Source organism: Epinephelus lanceolatus, chromosome 4 (genome assembly GCF_041903045.1).
Source record: "Epinephelus lanceolatus isolate andai-2023 chromosome 4, ASM4190304v1, whole genome shotgun sequence".
NCBI classification, from domain to species: domain Eukaryota; kingdom Metazoa; phylum Chordata; class Actinopteri; order Perciformes; family Serranidae; genus Epinephelus; species Epinephelus lanceolatus.
In genome coordinates this window covers 31,889,710-31,911,608 of record NC_135737.1, presented here as the reverse complement: position 1 = coordinate 31,911,608, position 21,899 = coordinate 31,889,710, and the positions used below count along the sequence as shown (strand labels likewise).

The window sequence follows — 21,899 nt, the reverse complement described above, 5'->3', positions numbered from 1 at the left end:
TTGTCTGTGTATGTCTGAGTTGACGCCAGAGTTCCCTTTGCTCTTCTGCCCTACCGTGGAAAATCCCTGAGTCACTGGACTCAGTTCACTCCCATGTGTCATGAACAATGTGCATAACATGCTACATAATCTGGTGACAGCAATGTGTGTCTCCCGCTCATGCTCCGCCTTTACATACACTCTCATCTCTTGATATATCTCACCAGACATTTTGACTCATTTTATCCCATCCTTCTGTTTAATCTGCTGTTTATATTCTATCTTTCTCTCTCTGTCTCCTTTTTACCTTCCCCTCCTTCACATCTTTTTGCTTCTCTCTCACTCCTTTTCCAGGTTGGAGGTCTGCAGTTGGAGGGTTGTAGTTTTGACGGTGTTCATCTTTGTGAGAATCAACACGACTCTCCCAGTGTGTCGGCTGTCCCGCCCTGCTACATGGCCTGGGTTCCACAGGTATGTATTTAAAACAGTAACATATTATTGTCTTCACCATGGAAATTCAGTTTTCTGTCTGTCTGACATCTGAATTTCATGAAACGTGGACAGGACATGGACTTTGGTCCAGACAACCATATTTGTTCTGTCAGATTGTTCATTTTGTCTGATATGATGATGAAATGAACTGATAGACCTTTTTGTAACCCCTAAGGGCATGTTTACATATTCAGTTTCAAAATACAGAGCAGCAGTTGTCTGTGGCAGAATGCTCAACACTTTCACTCATATGCGCACCATCACTGACCTAGGTCTTTTTAAATCAAAACTTAAAACCTTTCTTTTTAAGGCGGCTTTTAACACTTAAGATTGTTATGACATGTTTATTTTGTGTTTTTTTTAATTTATTTTTTTTTATTGCTGTCCTTTACTGTTGTTCTTTTGCTGTTTTATTTTATTTTATTGTAAAGCACTTTGGTCACCCTCTGGGCTGTTTTAAAGGGCTATACAAATAAACTTTATTATTATTATTATTATTATTATTATTATTATTATTATATAACTTATCATGTTTTATCCATTTTATCCATTATCATTCCAATACATGTAAACTATGTAGGTATTGTTCAGACTGTCAGCCGAAATCTGATTTTTGGCATGTTCCGATTGTATCCAGATTGATCTAGAATGTCTAGACAGAAGAAAAAAACATGAAATGTGATTTTTCCAAATTGGATCCAAACCAAATTTGGAGCTGTTTTAAAGTGCAGTTCCAATCAGATTTCCACAGATGCATCTCAGTCTGGCCGCTTTGGCTGCTCAAATTAGATTTCAGATAGTCTTTAGCGGGACTCGTAATGACAACATCAGATCCAGAGTGGGGGATGTGCTGAGCAGAATCTGTGCTGCTATCAGCAGAGTGGAGAACAACTACGGACAGACAGCGAAATAAACTGTCTGCTGGCACTTCTTTGTTCTCATGCTACCGTGTTGAAAAAGCCAAATCACCAGCGTAGCTACGTAGTTATTGATATGTACGTCATAATCACAGCAACATATGCAGATAGGCCTGTGACAAATTCGATCTGATCACTTTCTGCAGTCTGAACGTAGCCGTAGAAATGCAGTTATTGTACATACACTCATTAATTTATGTCTTTTGCGTTTGATCACAGAACTCCGCTGCTGACTCAGCAGAGGACAATATCTGGCTGCCTCTGTATACGAGCTCAGAGAGGGTGAAGGTGGTCACGCACATCTGTCTTCCCTGTGGAGCGAACCCCAACCAGTGGATCCAGACCGGAGCTGCTCTCTTTCTCAAACAGCAGTGAAAGGACATAGGATGAGCTGTACAGACCGCAGCGACAGTCTCTTGTCAGCCTTGGGTGAAGATATTACCAGCATGAAAGGCAGATTTGACCAGGGCATCAAATAACAGGACAAATTATCTGCGCTCCGAAATGTCAGGCTCTGATGCTGACACCATCGTTTTTTAATTAAGCACCTTAGCTTCAAGACCAATAACTTAAACATGCAGTTACTGTGTGTCACTATCATTTGCATAATTTGGTACAAGGGAAAGCACCAGAGGAGAAAACAGATAGTGAATAATTGACTTTACAGTGCTCTGCTTTTTGGTTTAACAACGACACTAATACTTGGATGAGAACTCCTTTCTTTTTCTTTAATGGAGCAGTCAGCAACACGGAGCGGCAGTAACATCTTTAATGATAAATAAACATAATACTATTTGAATCTGAGGCTGTTACAAGGTTTGATGCCTACAGTAGATCTCCTAATGCTAGTCTCATAAACACTATCCCAGTCATCTTATACATTTCATAAAATAGTTTAAAACTGTTGTTACTTTGTTTAAAGAGCTTGTGTAGAAAGCAGCATTATCCAAATTTCAAAATGTGTTAGCCTTGAATGTTTGTTTCACAGTTATATTGTTGCATAAATGTATTTTTGGATCTTATTTATTCAAAATAAAGATTATTGCTATAATATTTGGTCAGTAACATGCACATTCTTCAAGTACGGTAGTTGATAAGAAAGTCAAACTCTCTTTGTTGAATGTCAGTTTTGCGTGTTTTATTAGTGGAGAAGTTGAGGATGATGTTTCCAACACCGAGATGTGTGTGTGCGCGTGTGTTTCAGAGCATGACTGACCCTCCACCGCACATTATCAGTAGTCACAACTGTTCAGCAGTAAACAATACAGATTACAGTTCACGCCGCTCGAGCCGCCTCTCACTCAATTCTGCTGAAACGGGCTTTACAGGCGTGACACGCCTCAGTGTCTGTTCCCAAAGCAAACGGCGGCTCTCTCTCACACATACACACATTCACAAGCACTCAGTTAGTCCCTAACCTGTGTGTGATTGGTTCTGAGTTGAGGTTGAGCGGAGTCAGTGAAGCTATGATGGATGACCACAGAACCACAAGGGAGGGTGTAAGGTGTGTGCGTGTGTGCATGAATCCAACCAAGAGCATTAAATTTGATTGATGGCTTAATTAAGGTTTTGTTTTCCATACCTGCCTCTTTTTTCGTTTGCATTCACGCAGTTGTGCAAATGTTTGTGAGCGTGTCCGTGTGCGCGCTGTCCTGTAAATGTGTGTGTATTTGTGGAGACAGAGAAAAGGGGTTGAAATGAGGGAGGAGCGGGTATTGTGTGTGCACTGCAGTGTGACAAAATGGGAGTGAAATGGAACAGCAGATTTAAAAAAAGAGAGAGGATTGGATTTCGGCGAAACACAGCCCTCTGGGTCAGAGAGTGAAAGAGAGACAGAGGGACGGAGGCGAAGAGAGACAGAGCGAGATGATGCGGGGAGCGAGGGAGCGAGATAAAGGCTATAAAACCTGAATGAGAAAATTGTAGAGAAACAGGAAAATGAGCAGAGCACAGGTGACAGAGGCTGGGAGGAGAGCAAGGGTTAAAGGGAAGAGATGGAGGGAGAGGGTCAGGACAAGTAGGGAGTGAGTTATGGGAAAACGAAGACAAGGGCAGAGTGTGTAATATTCATTCAAGTGATGCAGCAGTGTTTATAGCTGCTACAATACTGTCCTGACAACTGACTTGTTCTTCATCTCTTTTACAATCTTTAAGGGACGGTTCTTCCCAAAATCATCTTTCATATAAAAGAAATATGAAAAGATAGCAGTTCACAAGTTTAGACAAGTTGATTAAGATATGTGTATGTGTATGTGTATATGTAATATTAATATTTCTATTTTTTCTTTTTTTTTTGTTAGGCAAAAATAATTGGTAATATATATATTATACATTTACACTGGTTTGTATTTGTAAGTCATGGATAATTGGTAATTTATATTATATGCTAAAACAGGGTTATATTTTGTAAGATAGATAGTTGGTAATTAATGTATATTAACATGGGTTATTTTTGTGTGAACTCTTGTTTTTCAAAAAAGTTTATCTTGGGTGCGTCTACAATGGACAACCAAGAAAGGATGGCAGAGGAGATACCTGCACACCAATGCAACTGGGCTGGACAGCCACAAAAAGGTTCACAGACTGAGATCAATGCAAAAAAATTTAATTTATTTAGAATATGCGTGCACAAAAAATGGTGCTCAAAGTGCAGAAAACAATAAAAAGTGAATAAAAACAGCAGGAAAACGTTTCAGCACTGACACAGACTGAAACATTTGCTGCTCTTTTTATTCACTTTTTATTATTTTTTGCACTTTGAGCACCATTTTTGTGTGTGACAAAGTTAAAAAATATTAAAAACTATATTTTGAAAAGTCTAAGATATAGGTTTGTCTATATAAGGAAGCTGTCTGTTTCTTTTAACTCAGTGACTCCAGGAGAAGGGGTTGGATTTAATAAGTTTATGCTTCCTCTCAATCCTTTAAGGATGTGTAAATCAAACTAACTATACACTGACAATTTGCTTTTACAGTTTGCTTTTCAGTATTTGGAAATATTACTTTTTTTCTGTCTGTCTGCTTGTTGTATGTTCATGTCTCTTTTTTACATGTTCGAAATAAAAAATAAAAATAGAAAAAAATGGAAATGAAACTAGGTGGTCACTAATGCCTCTTTTCAGAAATCATGATGTGGTTACTCAGGATAATCCACAGAACTTGTTGTGAGCAGTTTCATTTTCATTCTAGACCAGCTGTATCAAATCGCAGAAGGAAGAGTGCATCTACTGCAGCTCACCTAGCACCACTGAGCTAGCTAACGTTACAGTTTAATCGAGGAGGACTCCATTAATGTTTACATTTCGGGCTGTCACGATCACAAGGTTCTCGTCCATGAGTAGATGCACACTTCCTTCTGTGCAGCGATACGGTTGGTGTAGTTTGGTAGAAAGAAAATAGTTCCTACATGAAACTGCTCACAACAAGGTCTGTGGATTATCTAGAGTAACTGGGTCGTGATTTCTGGAAAGAGACATTGCTGCTGAGTTTTCAAATGTATTTTTTTGGCACTTTGAGCACCACAAGCCAAATGCCATCTAGGTCCAACCCCCTCTATAGATCATATCACTCTTGTTCTCCAGCAGCTTCATTGACTTCAAGATTCTGCTTCTCCCCTTCAGTGTCCTTCATAATCAAGCCCCTTCCTACCAGTTTGAACTCTTTCATATCTACACACCCTCCTGTATCCTTAGATCCTCTTCTGCAATCCAACTCACATCACCATCTGCACACTTGACTACCATGAATTCTAGAGCCTTCAGCTGTCCTGCTTCCCCGCCTCTGGAGCTCTCCCTCCCAAGACATTTGCAATATTGACTCCCTTTCCTCTTCCTACAGTAATACAGGTTTTTTTATTTTGGGGTGAACTGTCCCTTTAAATGATATGACAGAAAAACTGACCTTAACCTTTAATGTACATGTTTATAAGCATGCATATTTGGTATGTTGGTTAAATGTTGCTGCACTAAGTAGAAGTTAAATAACTCTAAAGCCTGATTATGTTTTTTTCCTTGAGTTGTTTCGCAATCTACCGAAAGCTTCTGAAAATTCAACATTCAAACTGCACAACTCTTCTTGAAGTTTTGATTTGACTACTAATCCTGCAGACAGGGGTGGAAAATTAACATCAGCATCACAGCAAACAGAAAATGCCTCGCCGAGGGCTTGTTTCCAAGGTAATGTGTTTACTGACTTTGTCTTTATCACAAATTAGCATGCCAGGTTTGAGAATCTATTGTGATAAAATTCTGACTCCAATAGCGTTCAGAGGCTGCTTCAGTGAGATGTTTGTTTGGAGTTTTGATCATAAACCCACACGATATGAGTCATTTGAGAGCAATGACTTTGATGCAGCACATTGCTAAATGAAAAAAAAGTTTTCTGAATAGCCATAAAACCCACATAGAGTCACATACATTATACATGTTTGAATTTTAATGCTTGGTCTCCCTCCTGAAATTCACTGCACTCCAACATTAAGGGTTTTTCTGCCCTCTTAGTTCAAGACATTATCTTCCTCCTTCAATTCTTATACAACTTCCTCCTGTCATTCTTCCATGACGTCCATCATCCACAGTGTTTGGGGCTTTCCTATGTTGTTTAACTGACAACACAATACAGTGCTTACGTAAAGCTTGCCTATGTCAGACATAAACATTTCATTTTTTATCTATCCAGCACATATAAAATAAATAAAACGTAGTCCAAATAAATACTAAAAAACACCGGAGAACTGGAGCTTTTCATTTGTTTTCCCATCCTGTAGATATGTAATCACTCCATCTCAGAGTGGAGTCAGATTTATTCATTTACCAACATTCAGTCTGCCCTTACACAGCTTGTCTAATGCATCTGACCCTGGTATTTTAACTTTTGGCACCCAGCACGGTAACTGGGCCAACATCTGGTGGGTCTCCGTAAAGCAAGAGTAGTAAAATGTTTTGGTTTCCTTCACGAGGCGAGATTTCTCATTTGGGTTTCCGGATTTAAAATGTTAATCACTGCTGCATCAGAATTTAGCCACGTTTCAGTGAGAGGAACCACAGAAACCTCAGATGGGCCACAGCCAGCTGCATGTAACATCAGACTAAGTGGAGAATTCACTTCCAGTGCAAATCCTCACTGTCTGGATACAACGTTCAAATCTGGAGTGCATTTTTGGCCGTATCTGACTGTTTCTTTTTAATATGCACAATGTTATGCTGCTTTATTTGTCACAGTACACCCTGTGTGTTGCGTCAGGATTTCAAGAAGGCTTTGTGGCAGGAACCTGGTCTCTGGGGCAGCTGGTGATGACACCTCTGGTCTCTCCCACTGCTTCCATCAGCCTCCCTGTGGACACACTGCGATTCCTACATTTCACTCTGCTGTTTTCCTAATAAACACCCTGGATTACAAAAGATGTCACAGTATGTCCCACCTCAGCAGAGGGTTTTCAGGGGTGGGAAGTGAGAGGAAAAGCTAACACCGTCCACAGGATGCTCAGAAGGCGGAGGATGGAATAGTGCTCGAAAATACACGGCAAGGGAGCGGAGCGGAGGAGGTGCGAGGTGAGATGTGGAACATCACTGGCAGAAGGTCAGAAGAGGACAAAAGGGATCAACCTGGTTTCCAGCAGGTTTTATTGACAGAGGCCAGTACCATTAACCAACATTTGCTCAGTAAAATGTAGAGTGTATAATCCTGGAATAGCTAGCTAACATGTACAATAGCCACCTTTTATTTATTAAATTCATCTTACTATATATGCTGTCTAGCTGTGAGTAACTGCATGAAAAGACTAAAACTAACTAACTTTATTTGTGCCTGAGCCAGCATGAAAAAAATTACCACTTTTAAAGGTTCTGTACGTGAATTTCAGAGCAATAATATAGCAGCAAACCACTATTTGCTATGTACAGATATAGCGAAGATATAGCGAAGCTGCTTAGCACCCCGCCTCCACCCAGCTCTTCCTTTTCATGTTCTGTCTGACTTATCAGTGTCATTTCTGTTTGTCACTGATGCTGCTGATTTCGGGGGTCTCTGCTGCTGCTCTCTCTGCCTTAGGTTTTCCATGTAGGCGCATGGAAGGGCAAGGAGGTTTGCTCGCTCTGCCTTAGGCTTTTCATGTAGGCGCATGGAAGGGCAGGGAGGTTTTCTCTCCTTGCCTTAGGCTTTCCATGTAGGCGCATGGAAGGGCAGGGAAGTTTGCTCTCTCTGCCTCAGGCTTTCCTCGTTTGCACATGGAAGGGCAGAAAGGTGTTCTCTCTCCGCCTTAGGCTTCCCACATAGGCATGTGGAAAAGGCTTTCTGCATAGGTCTAGGAAAGGTAGAGAGGCCCCAGAACAGAGCCATACCTCCAAATATAATACTGCAAATGGAAATAAAGTTTTCTTTGACTTAAGTGGTCCTGACTGAACTGTGTCCAGACAGCTCTTAGCTCTGAATTTCACATAGAGCCCCTTTACATTTATGTATTCGGCAGGAACAAATGGGTTTGTCCCTGAGTGTCATGACCCATCAAGCTACTTGAGTTCATGTTTGTCATCCCTGTGTTTCCTGTTGTATTGTGGTAACCAATGTCTTGTCCCGTTTCGGATTCCACATCCTGTCAAGTTCTCTTGTTTGTGATTTCATGCCCCGCCCTAATGTGTTTCACCTGTGTCTCATTGTCTCCCTTGTCTTAGTTTATTTAAGTCCCTATGTTCCTCTCCTTTGTTGCCAGATCATCTTTACCTTTAAGTGGAAGTTTCAGCATTTTCCTACTGTCTCCTGTGAGTGTGTTTCTGACCGTTTTTGCCTGTCAAATTGGACACCTTTGCCTTTGTTATTGATCACCCGTGTACTCACCTGAGCCTGATTAAAGACCCTGAACATCTATCTGAGTCTGTGAGTCTGCTTTGTGAGTCCTTCTCCAGTGAAGTAATCCGTATATTTTCCAAAACCAATCAGTCATATTGTTTTTACAGGCATGTTTAAATGTTGGCATGGTCAGATTTATTCACTGTATATATAATAGCATATTGGATTGATACATAGTATAGCCTACCCTGTAACTTCTAGTATGCCTCGTCAACCAAAAACTTGCTAGCTTGCAGTAGCATTTGCTGCAACATTTTGCTATATTTAAACATTAGATGTAATTGTGTGTGTTTTTCATGATTGATTAATAAATGAAAAATGCACACATGCACAAGTCCAGTGTTGCTGTCTGTATTAACGGAATTGTATTCCCTCATTTTACTTCATCAAAGTGATACAACTTTTGTGTCCTTCCATTTCGGTGCTGACGTATGGAAGCGCTACCCCAGCATTACCTCTATGACATCTGTTACACCTTCATCCTGTTATGGATCTCTCCTTATGGCAGCCCTATCATCCTATCACCCTATCAGAGCAGACATTTTAATAAGGCACTGTACGAGTGGTTAGCCGCTGCCTCGGCCAGCATGAAAATGTCCTGCGCCTGCTAATAACAATATATGACCCCCAATAAACATTAAAATAATTGCAGAGCATTTCTACCCACATTGAAAAGATTGAAGGTCCAAATGATCTCACATAATTTTATGTGTGAGAAGCACTGGCCCTATGCCTTGAGAATAAATACAGTCTACTCATGGCGGGAAAAAAATCCTCCCAGTATTGTAGCTGTGTCCTGTGGCTCCATGTAGTTTTGTGTGAAAGGCACAGGAGGCTTGTGGAGCGATTAAAATGGGGAACACGTCGTCAGACATTTTCAAAAGGACTTTTTCCTCGTTAAAGTGTAGTTCCAGTAAAAACTGTTCACACTGTTTTTGACCTAATATTTGAATGATGAGTACAGACAGACTTTTTATCACCCTGTAGGCTGATGAAGGCCGTGCTGTGTCACTGAGAGCTCTAAAATACTTCCAGAGAGTGGACCTTGTGTTGAGAATTATTTGTCAATAACCTTTTTTTATAATATGGGTGACCCATTTCTTCTGCACAGTAAACTTACTGTATCCTGTGTGTGTAATATGTGATTTTTTGTGACCTTAAACAGGAGACAGAAAGTGAGAGAGTTGAAAATAGAAGAGACTGACTGCGATGGTGAGGACGCCAGCCAATCCGTACAGTCTATGATATAATATAGCACCATCTTGTTCACTCTTTGGTAGGTGAAAACAGTGTTTGTGTTGCGCAGCGAGTTATTTCATGCCGTTGCTTTGTTTATATGTGTGAGTGGAAATGTGGGAACACACATATGTTCTCCTCAGTGCACTGTACAATAGTGTGTTCGTCTATGTGTGTGTCAGAGTGTTCCTTCCCCTGGAGAGACATCCTGCCTCCAGCAGTGTCAGAGGGGCTGACAGATGACCACAAGGTCACTTGTCTCTCTGATCTTTGGTCCTCTCAGGAGACAAACACTTCAGGGGGATTTCCTGCTCTTTTTATCTCTTTGCCTCATCTTGCCTCTGTTCTCTCCCACTTTACTCTCCTCTGTTGTTTTCCTCTGTTTGTCTTGAAAGACCCCCTCCACTAAAAATAAAGTTTTACCTTTGTTAACACGTCCATATGGTGTTCTTTATATGCTACACTATGGTTAAACGTTTTCACCTACAGTGTACTGATGGCAGTCTCACAAGCACTGATTCTGACCTCCAGGGTTTGTTACATCACAAACCTAAGGAACCAATCCCATATCACTATGTTGAAACAAAAACCCTGTATCCACCCAACACTTTCAGTATGGTACCTTTGGAACCAAAAGTAACCCTTCAGACATGGTACCTAGACCCTAGTCTTTCCACTGCAAACAGCACCCTTAAATGTGGACGGGGTTGTTGTCACTCACTACTCCGTCCAGTACACGCAGCTTTTCCTCCTTTATCAGTCTGCGGCTCATTTATCGTCCACTAAATGATATTTTCTGAACAAAATAAAACAGGCTGCAGTGAGAGTCTATCTCCATGGGATATCTAAAAATAGTGGGTTTGGGCATTTAGTCCTTCTCAGGCAAGCTGGGGGGTTTAGTGTTGCCGGAGCCCACAGGAATGACGCTCCGCAACACTTTTTTTTCTCCGAATAAGCATTAGAAAATATGTATCTCACATAACCCAGTCGAAATGAATATATATAAATGCTTACTAAAAACATTACTAAAAGTGTATATGTCATATAAAAACTAAAGTAATGGTCAGAATTGCCACAGTAAAATTTAAGGTCCACCTTAAAAGTTGCCGGCAGTCGGCCCAGTGAATCAAGTTATTTATCTCTGACTACAGCTGCTGCAGAGGCAGCAAAACATCCTTTCATTTTATAGTTACACTAATAAAAATCTCCACAGTATGAACAGTGGTTACATGAGCCTCAAAACCAGCCACAACTCAGCCCTGAGCAGAGTGACCGTCCGCTATTGACCAATCAACAGACTGCAGTGTTCACAGCTCCACCTTTTAGTACCAGATCTGTGTGCTAGGTACCCCAACAGAGGGGGGGACCGAAAATGGGGACAGAACAGTTCCATTGGTACCATCCACAACTTTTCACAGTAGAAACTGAAAAAGAACTGAACTGTGTCATACTGCTCAGTGGAAAAGGAGCTAAAGGACATCAGAGGAGAAGCTGTGGTTTGCAAAGCAACTTTCACTTTAACTTCAACTTGTCAGAGCTGGCCTGATGGGGAAACAACTTCAACTTTAACTTTCAACTTCAACTTTAACAACTTTAACTTCAACTTGTCAGAGCTGGCCTGATGGGGAAACAAGGTTCACTAACATTAGCAACACATTATTAGTTGTTTGATAACGTAGACGAGCCAAAGGCGCATGTTATATGTTACCAATGACAACAGGAGCTGGAGCTGCAGGTGAGCAACTCAGGGGTGGGGCTTGTTTGCATATTCATGTATTCACACATACAAAATGAATGTTAGCTATTTTAAGGGCACAAAGACATTTTTTCATGGAAATAACTTCCAGATATTTAATTCTGATGAACAGAGATGAGTTTTTAGGAGTTTAATCAATGCCTGGAGACAAACGTCAACTTTTGTCTCGCACCTTTACACCTTTTCCTCTACCTCCGTGTCTCACCCTTCCTCTTCTTCTCCCCTGCTCTCTTTACAACTTCTCACTTATCTTTGTCTTCTGTGTCTTCGCTCCTCAAACGAACTCGTCCCGTTTCTCTCTCTGTCTGGCTCTTTCTCTCTCCCGCTCTAATCCATGATCTCCCTGCAGACTGAGGGGATTATTGTATTATTGCTATGTTAGACAGAATTCCTGCAGGACTTCTTGCCTTCTCTCATACTGTAGTTGAGATTATTGACCGGATAAAATGGCTGGGACAAAAAGACAGTTTCTTTTTCTTCTTTGAATCAGAAATTGTAACCTTTAATTGTCCGATAGAATGAAGTTTTGTTCAGCTGAAACCACCCTGCACCATACAGTTCAATCAGTTCAATTCATAACTCTGTTACAAAAACAGATGAAGAAAAAAGTACATGTAGAATTCATAAGAAATAATGGAGATGTAACACATTGTATTTTAAAATGTTTAAAATGTTTTTTTGCCCATTATAAGATGCTGTTTTCTAGTCTCACATGTGTAAGAGGAAGACTCAATTGGAATAAGGTCACAGAGTCTGTTAAGCTTAAATATAACATTATACAATATACAAGCATTGTGAAACATACACTTACATTCAGTGAGCTTCAGAAGACCGTACCTATGAAAAAGAGGGTCAACAGGAGCATTTACCTTGGACCAGGGTTTGGCACGTATAACTTTCTTCCGTAGAATCTGTGATTTCATCAGATTACTTGGAAAGGTATTGCACCATATGACATTACAGTAATACTATTATATGAGGCTCATATAAAGACTTGTATAAGGTTAAATGTGCTTTCAGTGGAAGGAAAAGCCTTCTTTGTTGATTCAGTTCAAACCACAGCACAGTACGGTGAGAAAAGTCTGGGTTAGTGTGTAAGAAATCAATGTGCTTGTCAATGTGCAGTGTGTTGCCTGTATGTGTGTGAACATTTCGCGTGTCATTACGGTAAATCCTAATTCCTCATCTCTGCTTACTAATCACTGTCATCCTGCAGACTTAAGATCACTGTATTAAGGGAGTCTGTATCAGAGATGTGAGTAGAGTGTTAATGGAAGACAATTTAGTTTTTAAGATTTTCTGCTCTTTTTTTTTTAAATCAGTTCTTGTTGCAGGAGTGGAGGTAATAAATTAAATTTACTTTAACTAATATATTTTTTTTTGTGTGTGTTGTATCAACAATTTTCCATTTACTAAGAATTAGACACGTTTTTTTTCTAGATTTTGTAGATAGATAGATAGATAGACACTTTATTCATCCCTTCACTGAAATTCAGGTCAGGAAATTAAGACAATAAACAAATATGCATCAATAAGAGAGTTAAAAACAGAGGGAAAGACAAAGTAAAAGAGCAAAATAACAAGTATAAAGGGATTGGTAAAAAAGAAAGAAAGAAAGTACAAAAAAATGCATCTGTCCTAATGAATCACTGATAAGCACCACCCGGCTAGCATGCTGAGTGACACAAATCAAACACACCCATGATGTCACGTTAACAGGTGTGTGCCGGTGCCTGATTAGGCCAAGATGGTGGAGGTGGCTGTGACGTGTGTGAGGCCTTTCTGCTGTTTGTGAGGATTATACCTGACGTGACTGCGCATCTGCATCCATCTCAAAGTGTTTGCAAAGTCTGAGGAGTTCAGTGGGACAGAGGGGCCGAGTGGACTGGTTCTACTGTGGGCAGTTAAAGGAGGAGCTGAGAAGCTGAACCTGGAGCAGGTTGTTGAGGACACAGCAGCGCGTGAGACTGTCAGAGTGACGTTCACACAGGTGAATGCAACAAAAACTGTAGAGGTGCAGTTAACGTCGGAGGCTTGTGTCTGCAGAACACTGTGTGTAAGAGCTGCTGCTGCTGCTGTGAAGTTTGTGTTGCTAATATACGTCTGTGTTGTCTGCTTTGGCGACATGATGTTTCATGCTTCATGATGTTTGTTGCACCCGCCGAGGTGTCCGTGGCTCTTTATTTGTTGTCCATCGTTTTAATTTAATTGTCTCAGTTTTATTTTATTTTTTTCTGGTTCATTCTGATAAAGCGCACACAGAAAGTGACTAGAAGTGTATTGTTGGTTTGACCAGGGGCGTAAATGTAGACTGTGGCCCCTGGGGTGGAGGGGCCTGTAGAGAGAGCTGGCCGTTGCAAGTGATTTTTGCCACCTTTGAAATATACCTGTGTTAAAAGATAAAAGATAATAATAATGTAAAATGGTGCCATTTGCTATACATTCTCAAAAAGGCAAACTCATCTGTGTCATGGTTTTCTTTTTTTAAATGGTCAGTAGCTTTCTAAAACAAAATTAAATCTCTTATTCAACCTGAGACCCGAACTTTTGTTTGCTTCTCCTAGCTATTTGGGATCAGTAGTTCCCGGGGAGCATAAAAAACAAAACATTGTCAACAATGATTAAAACAACACTTACCTTTCTGGAAATTTTACACTTTTCTTTGTTTAGTAGGGCCGTAATGGTACGTGTATTTGTGTCGAACCGTTTGGTATGCGACTTTCGGTTTGGCACGACCCTGTACCGAATTATTGGGCGCAGGATATTATTTTATTTTATTTTGTTTTATTTTAATTCCGTTTTTGCGAGCCAAACCATTTAAAATATCTAGTTCCCCGATGGACATAATTGAGTGACAGACCGAGTCCGACCGTAAATCTCCGCTTTCACTTTGTGCAGCGCATTCTTGCATTTTGACAACATGGCAAGTGAGCCGTGATGAACCTGAAGACCCACCCGCAAACCTTAAGTCCTCCGTTCGGGAACACTTTGGTTTCAGGGTAAAATACGAAGATGGAAATAAACAAGTGGACAAGACAAAAGCAGTGTGCCGACACTGCAGAACAGCGGTCGGGTATGTACTTGGAAACACGTCTAACGCTAACGCATCTAAAGCACCACCACCCGAGTTTGAACGTTAACCGGCACGACTAGAAAAAGCAATCTGGTGCAAACTACGATACCGTCATCGTTTAAAAAAGAGCGTTTCCCTGACCATCGCGCTAAAGAAATAATCAACGCCATTGGAGCTGAGTAAAATTGTTTAAGCTGCACTTTAGATATAAGCATGTTTTGTTTACTGCACTTTAACAAAGTGGGAAAGCTAAGTAAGTTCCTAGTAAAACTGGATCTGAGCAGGCTTTAAAGCTGACCAGCTGCACTATACTTTTTATTTTAATTGAGTAAAACTGTTTAAGCAGAAATTTATATTTTTATTTTCATTCAAACAATGTGAAAAAGCAGGATTTTATATATATTTGTTTCATTCAAAAATTGTGTGAAAAGAGTTAACTGCTGTGGTGGTACGTTTTAATAAGGTTACCAATAAGTAAAAGATATTTAATAGTTGTCTATTTTTTTCATTACTGTACCGAAAAAAAAAACGAACCGTGACTTGTGTACCGAGGTATGTACCGAACGGTGATTTTTGTGTACCGTTACACCCCTATTGTTTAGGTTAAAATGCTATTAATGAGCTGATGGCACACTAAAATGTATGTGAATTCCACCAGAGGTAAAAACTCATAATTATGCCATTCTCATATGGTTCTAAGAAAACTCAGAGCGTCCTGTCTGTCTTCCCCACGTGGAGGCCTCCGACTGATGTAACTGCTTGCGTATCATCTCTTCCCCCTCTTCCCACTTCAAAGCAACTTGTTTTTCAATATGTTGATGAAATCTGACAATAACAGGTCGCGGAGCCTCCTCTGGTGGACCTCCGTGGTTTTGGTTGCAGGCTGCGTTGGGCACGGTTTGACTCAGGCGGCCCAGAGAACAGGTCTCCCAGCAGGGCGGAAAATAACTTGGCCATGAAGTCTCTAGCAACTTTCCCCTCCATATTTTCTGGCAGTCCCATACTCGGAGATTTTGGCGTTTTGTACAGGATTCAGTATCTTCAACTTCAGTTTTGAGTGCTGTATTCTCCTCTATCTCTGATCCTAGGTCGGACTGAAGCCCATGTTCAAGCTGTGTTGCCCTGTCAGTGTGGTCATTTAGGCTGGTCGCCATCTCTCTGATAGTGAAAGCTTTAGTTGCCAAGGTGTGCTGAAACGATTCAACTTGGTACCGTATTGGTTCTATTATTTTGTGGAACTGTGAGTTAGCTCGTCTTACAGCTTTTCAAGCTCTTCCACAAGCTTCTCCGTTGTGAGCGGAGGTGCAGTGTTATCCGCCATGTTGCTACAAACATTAGCACCATGGTTTGGACATCATTTGTCCCTTTTCCACCCGCCTTTTGCCTCTCAAGTGCAGTAATTACTTTGATATGAGGACACAGCATTTTGTGATAAATGATATTTTGCGAAAAGGTAATGCTGAAATGATATGCAGCTCGAACAGCGTGCACCTTAACACCACATTGCGTAACTGGAAGTCCTCTCTTTTTAAAATGTAACACAGACACATTTACCCAGAGTACATTTTAAAAGACCTAAGTGCAATTTTTTTTTTTCACAAGTAATTTTACTTTTATAACTAACAGTCCTTTTACTTGAGTTAAGTGTTCTCTGTGCTTCCCTGTGTAAGTGACTCACAGACTAATAATACTTAGAGAAGATAATTAGCCTTCCCAAGTACATACTGTACAGTCTGTTAATGTATTTCAATGAATAAACAGAGTATAAAGAATTAAATGAATGTATGTGGTTGAACAGGCCTATAACATTACAAGGCAGGGACATCCTGTGCCTGCTTGTACACACACCACATAAAAGCACATTTTTGCACACTGAATAGTGACATTGCAATGACTAATTTTTATTTGTGAACAAATGAGATGAACGTGCTTTTGTATGCTTTTATTTTGCTCAGCACAAACAATAATACAACTTGTGATGCCTCACTGTGGCTGAGGTTTGGAAATATTCAGTGTGTTGTGAGAGAGCTGTGCCCATTAAGGTGAAAAGGTCTCTGCAGTGAACGAACAGATTTTTGTTATGTTAGATCTTTCATTGGCAGTGCTAGAGGGCTTCAACTAGTGTGACTTTCTCTGAGTACTCTAGACACACAGGTTTAGCTTCAAGCTTAACACTAAGTGTGGAAGGTATGCAGTGATCCCTGCTCAAAATCTTTAAAATTATCTGTCTTTCTTTCCCTTGATTGCAGAGTTTTGTAAAGCATATTAGTCTGCTTCTCTGAAAAGAAAAAAAACCCTCGGATTCACATATACCATAGCGGCAGGGAATAAAACGTTGGCTGTGTTAGTGCCTGTGCAGCAGCTTGAACACATTTGGTTCGAGGTTTCTGCACTTTGCCCAGCATCCTTTTTAAAGTCAGCTTCAGCAGTTTTTGTACTCGTCAGTACCTCCGAAATTGCTGTCCTTGCAAAACCATTTTCATTCAGTACAGATGCTCAACAGATGGTCCAGGCTGTTCCAAAGATCACTTAGCACTGGGGTACCATTTTGTACCCACTGGTTTCAATAGAACAAATGCAGAAGGATGTAGGCATCACATCTCTGAGTTCTTTTTTATCTTCTGAGCAGAGGACATGGGGATAAAATAAATCTGTAGCCACATGTGTCCTTAGTAATGTGTGTTTGATATGTTCACATAGTTTCAATGGGTCTGTCAAAGTATTTCTGATGCTCTCACTGAGGGGTTTCAGAGGCACATCATCGAAATGCTGTTTGAGAGGAACTGTTCCTCTGTACACAGCTGCTCTTTCATCCTTCTAATCTTGTGCTGTTTATAAATCCAGTTGAAGGCGACAGAGACTTTTATCCCACATATTGAAGCTTGAGTGAGCCACTTGCAGTGTTTTTTCCCGCGCTGGATCGATGTCACCATCACTGGCCACACACACCCCATCTCAAAGCCGTTTTCTGGATTGATTTTACATGAGGCCTTCAGTCTGAATCAATCACATTCCAACTTATGGCCACAAATGGTGTCTGTCCACTGATACAGTATGTGTTACGCTGTGTGAAGACTCAGAGCAATTTTAGGGTCCGGCCTTACAAGAAACTTGTGTGTGGGCCTTCTCGATTCTCTAACGTGCTTTCTTATTGACTTAAGGCCTGTCCAAATACCCCCCCTTAGCCCTACCCTTTGGCCCTGCCCCTACATTTGCGCATTCCCGCGAGGGGTAGGGGTGTCCCAATTCCTTTTTGTGTGTAGGGGTAGGGGGCATAACAAGAGGTAGTGGGTATGAAACTAGCCCTTCGGAACGAGGGATTTCAGATGCTGACTTGCCAGCGAGGGGTAGACGTCGCCATGGCTAACACAGAGCAAGAGACGGGGGAAAAAAGTTCATACATAGCTAACGTTATCGTCGTCAGGTTGCTTGTTAGCTAGCTTGTACTATCTGGTGTCTGTCATCTGTCCTGTTCTGCAAAATTGTCGGATTTTTCACATTACGATAACACGCCGGCTAGTATAACTATGCTGCCTCGTAATGTTAGCTGGTTAGCTAGCTAGCAGAAGTCCCCTGTCGTCTGTCGTTCATCAAACAAAGCATGATAAATACAGCAAACGCGATAGGTAGGATGAACTCAACCAGAGACTCCATTGTAGATGCTGGCTGGAAATGCAGATGGCTCGCAGCTTCCTGTTTAAAATAGTTACGTATGCGTGAACGTAACCGACGCGGTGACGTAGCGAGTGGTGTCCCAATTCCTAGGGAAAGATTTCAACCCCTACCCCTTGTTGCTTCATTTAGAGGGCCAAGGGGTAGTGGGCAATGGCTAGGGGTAGGGCCAAGGGCTAAGGGGTAGTGGACAAGGGGGGGTACTGGGATTGGGCCTTAGTCCTAAATTTTCTGCAGCCTACCACTGTCCAGCAGATGTTGGCTGTAATACACGTTGAATTATATTCTTTCATTTATCAAGAATACAGCAGCTGTAAACACACACCAACCTGTACAGTAGCTACTGTAGGATCCTACTGGAACAGAAAAACAATCTTGCGGGAGATTGGACTGTCCATCCTTCCTCCTATAAAAGGAGAAAGGGTTTTGGAGAAATGGTAGTGGAGAGAAAATAAAAATGATTAAGAGAAGGAGATGAGAGGAGGGGGAAAGGAGATAAAAATATAATTAAAGTGGAAAAATACCAGACCATTCCAACAGCCCCTCTCCCTTCCTCATGTTCGTGTGCACAGCTTCCTTTCTCCGCTGCCTTCACACTTTGCAAATTTTATGTTTAGCACAAATAGCGCATACTTTATGCACACAAACTGACATGTAAACAGCTCATGCAACCTTTTAAAATAACTTACAAAGAAACCATTAACATTTTACTACTTCTCCTGGCATCCTTTTATATTAGGTTTGCTCCCTATTCATTTCCTTGTTATTTTTACTATCTATTTTATCTTCCTGCAACCCAAATATAACCTCTGTTTCTTGTATTTGTAAAGAGAGAAAAAAAAAGGCACCAGCTTCTTTGCTCCATTCATGATCTGAAAAAGCTGAAATGTGCCTTCTTAAAAACATACAACAGAAGACAAGTACTACTATCCCCTCAACACAACACTTCATGCATTTATTCTATTATGCTATAAAAAAATCAATATCAGTCTGAGTGGATGCTATGTTAAGAATATTTCACCACTTGACCTCACTGTCAGACAGCTCTTTTATTTGGCACTACATTTCCTCAACCATAGAATATTCCATATTCTAACAAAGGCCGACCCTGCTGTACAGGAACCAGTGAAGAGAAAAAGGGAAACTTTGCTGATATTCAACCAGTTGTGTGTCATCGCAGTGTGCACAGATGAACGTTGTTTGAGTTCCCCTGGAGATCCCTGTCCGTCCAGCGGTGGAGGTCCAGGTGCTGGCAGCAGCACGGGGGTGAAGCCAAACACCGTTCATCTGCACACACTGTGATGCCACACAGCTGGTTCAATATCAGCAAAGTTTCCCTATTTATTCATTGTCTTGTGTGGCGATCAGCAGTGATGTGGTGGTTCACTTTTACACTGTGATCTGTAGCCTATAGTTCGGCTTTAGCTTCTAACTATCTTTGTCTTTTTAACCTGTTGTTGCTGCTGAGTCAGTTTGACATCCTGGATATATCCTTCAAACACAGACTGTAGACCCCTCTGTCTGCTTCTCTCTGGAATCATGTTTCATTTCTCCAAAAATATGATAATATTTCTTCAGGGAGTGCAGTTAGTTACAGTGTGGGCTCCATGCTTACTCTGGCAGTTTGTCAGACCGTCATAAAGGGGCCGGGCTTAGCGAAAGGTCAGTTACGCCGCAGGTCAGCTATTTGGGTCAGGAAGTGTTGTTGCATGTTCTGACTGAACAGAAACTTACTTTTTCTCAAGATTTCAAAGATAATGGCTGTTTGTTTGTTTTTTTTCTGGGCTGTTCAAACAAAGAAATGAAAACAGCTGTGGCTAGTTGTACCAAATACAGACATCGACAGTCCACCTGCAAGACTACGAAAGAAGAATATGTAAGTTGTACAGTTAAGAGAATGTAGTGCCAAAGGACAGAGCTGTCTGACGGCAAGGTAAAGTGGGGAAGATGTTGTTAGTGTAGTGGTAGGCCTATTATTAAGAAGCTGAAATGTGTTTTGCCGCAAACTCCTATCCACAGCAATGCATTACTGAGCTTCTGTAATGATACTCCAGTCTGCTTCTCCAAACGGGGGGTGTGCCAACTGCCTTCTGCTGTCTGTAATACACTGACCATTGAAAAGTAGGCTAAGATAAGTACAGCCCCACTTATACAATCTGAACTATCCCTTTAAGGTACCATGCTGTTTCCTACTGGTTCAGAGTAGCTTATTGTTGCTGTCATGCTGATAGGGAGGGCAAGTGCCATCAGGATTATTTAAAGAGACAACAAAAAAACAAGTTTAAAGGCATTTTTCATCTTAAATAATTGCCTCTAAAGCCCAGTGGATATATAAATATATAATAAGGAGACTGTGCTGCCTAATAACAAAAATGGCGAGAAACTAAAAGGGACAGGACAGAGAAATCTAGTTTTAGTAAATCCAGTTTGGCCCCAGTGATCCTGTGCGTACTCCATCTAATATTGAAAAATGATTCAGATTAGAAAGCTGACAGCAGCTAACTGACCAGCTGTACTAACCCCTCCCCTCTGCCGTCACAGCCAATGGAGCAGCGTAGATTAATGACCCCTTAGACCCCCGGCCAATCACCAAACTTGCCTCTCATCTCCAGCAAGGGATGCCCTTGAGCAAATTCATACACACACTCATTCAGCCAGGAACGCACACACACTTGGCACTCACAAACACACACACAGCTACACACTCACCACTTAATTCAGCCTCCTCGGAGGGCAGCGGGCCGCTCAGTGCTGATGTTTATGGTTTCTCTGAACCTGCAAATCACCGTGGTTACGGCTGGGCGGATTTATGGCCACGGCCCTGTCTACCAGCCCTTAGACAAACCATGGATCACCCACACACACTCGCACAGTCACACACATAGGGATGATACACACGCTCAGACAGCACAAAGGTGCTTTGTTGTGTTTTGTGGCTCAGTGTTGCATATAAAGTGACCCAATCTGAGTGTATGTCACAGCAGATGTGTCACCTCGCTATTACAGTTTAGCATCCCATCTAACCTCAGCTCAGCAAAGCCTGTGAAGAAAGATAGTGAATCATTCACACTGTCAGATTTAATGCTGATAGATATGCAGCTTTTTAGGCAAAAGGATCTCAACAGAATTGCCTTCTGCGAGGAAGAGGACTGTCAGATGACACAGTGGAGTCTTGACTGACAGCAGGATGTCTCATCTTTCAGCTTTTCATGTAACTGGCCTCTGAAGCACCAGAGGCTTTAAGGTATAAAATACAGAGATGAAGGTGAAGATCCTTTGAGTATTTTGCAGTTTATTTTGTTGTTCCTGCAGCCCAAAAAGGGTCAGATTTTAGTGGGTTTTGGGCAACTCAATTATTTTGTTGATTTGCGCTTAAAGTGCAAGGCTTTGTAAGAAACTGGGAGTTTAAGGGGGATCTGTGCTTGTGACAGTGCATGCTGCATAGTCTGGGGGGGTCTGCACCTGAAAAACAGCATTTTCATCATGTTTTTTTTTTCTCACCTGTTTCCATTTTGTTTTTTGATGACTCATCACGACCTTGGCTGCACTCATGTGGGAGGAGAGGCACAGTCGGGGAAGTGTCAGTAACAATCACGCAGTGAAAGCCTGCCGATTCAGACCATGTGTGGGCTGACACTGGCCAATTTGACTCACATTAATTCTTTGGAAGAAAATCAACAATTTTATTCCCTATAATTGAAGTGTGTTTTACTGTCATTTCACATAGAAGAGTCAGCGTGCAGCATGACACACAGAGGCTGTTTTCTTTCTAGAAATCAGGCAGTGGATGGTTGATGCTCCCCTCCTGTGGACAAGAATGATCTCCAAGAGGTGCAGCTGGTTTCTAATATTGTTTAACTGTTTCTTACACTAGGCAGCTGTTCTCCAAGGAACAGAGATGCACCAATTTATTGGGTGCACATCGATGTCAG

The 21,899-nt window shown here is 41.3% G+C and overlaps 1 protein-coding gene across 1 annotated transcript in view; it reads left to right on the top strand.

The window, feature by feature from the left end:
• Positions 1 to 2,439, top strand: part of dync2h1 (dynein cytoplasmic 2 heavy chain 1) — a 152,523-nt gene extending 150,084 nt beyond the window's left edge. Inside the window, exons 96-97 of the mRNA XM_078167136.1 lie at positions 334 to 450; positions 1,608 to 2,439. Of these exons, the coding sequence (XP_078023262.1) occupies positions 334 to 450; positions 1,608 to 1,763 (273 nt within the window). The 3' untranslated portion in view covers positions 1,764 to 2,439. The remainder of the gene's footprint in view (positions 1 to 333; positions 451 to 1,607) is intronic.
• Positions 2,440 to 21,899: the final 19,460 nt, after the last annotated feature.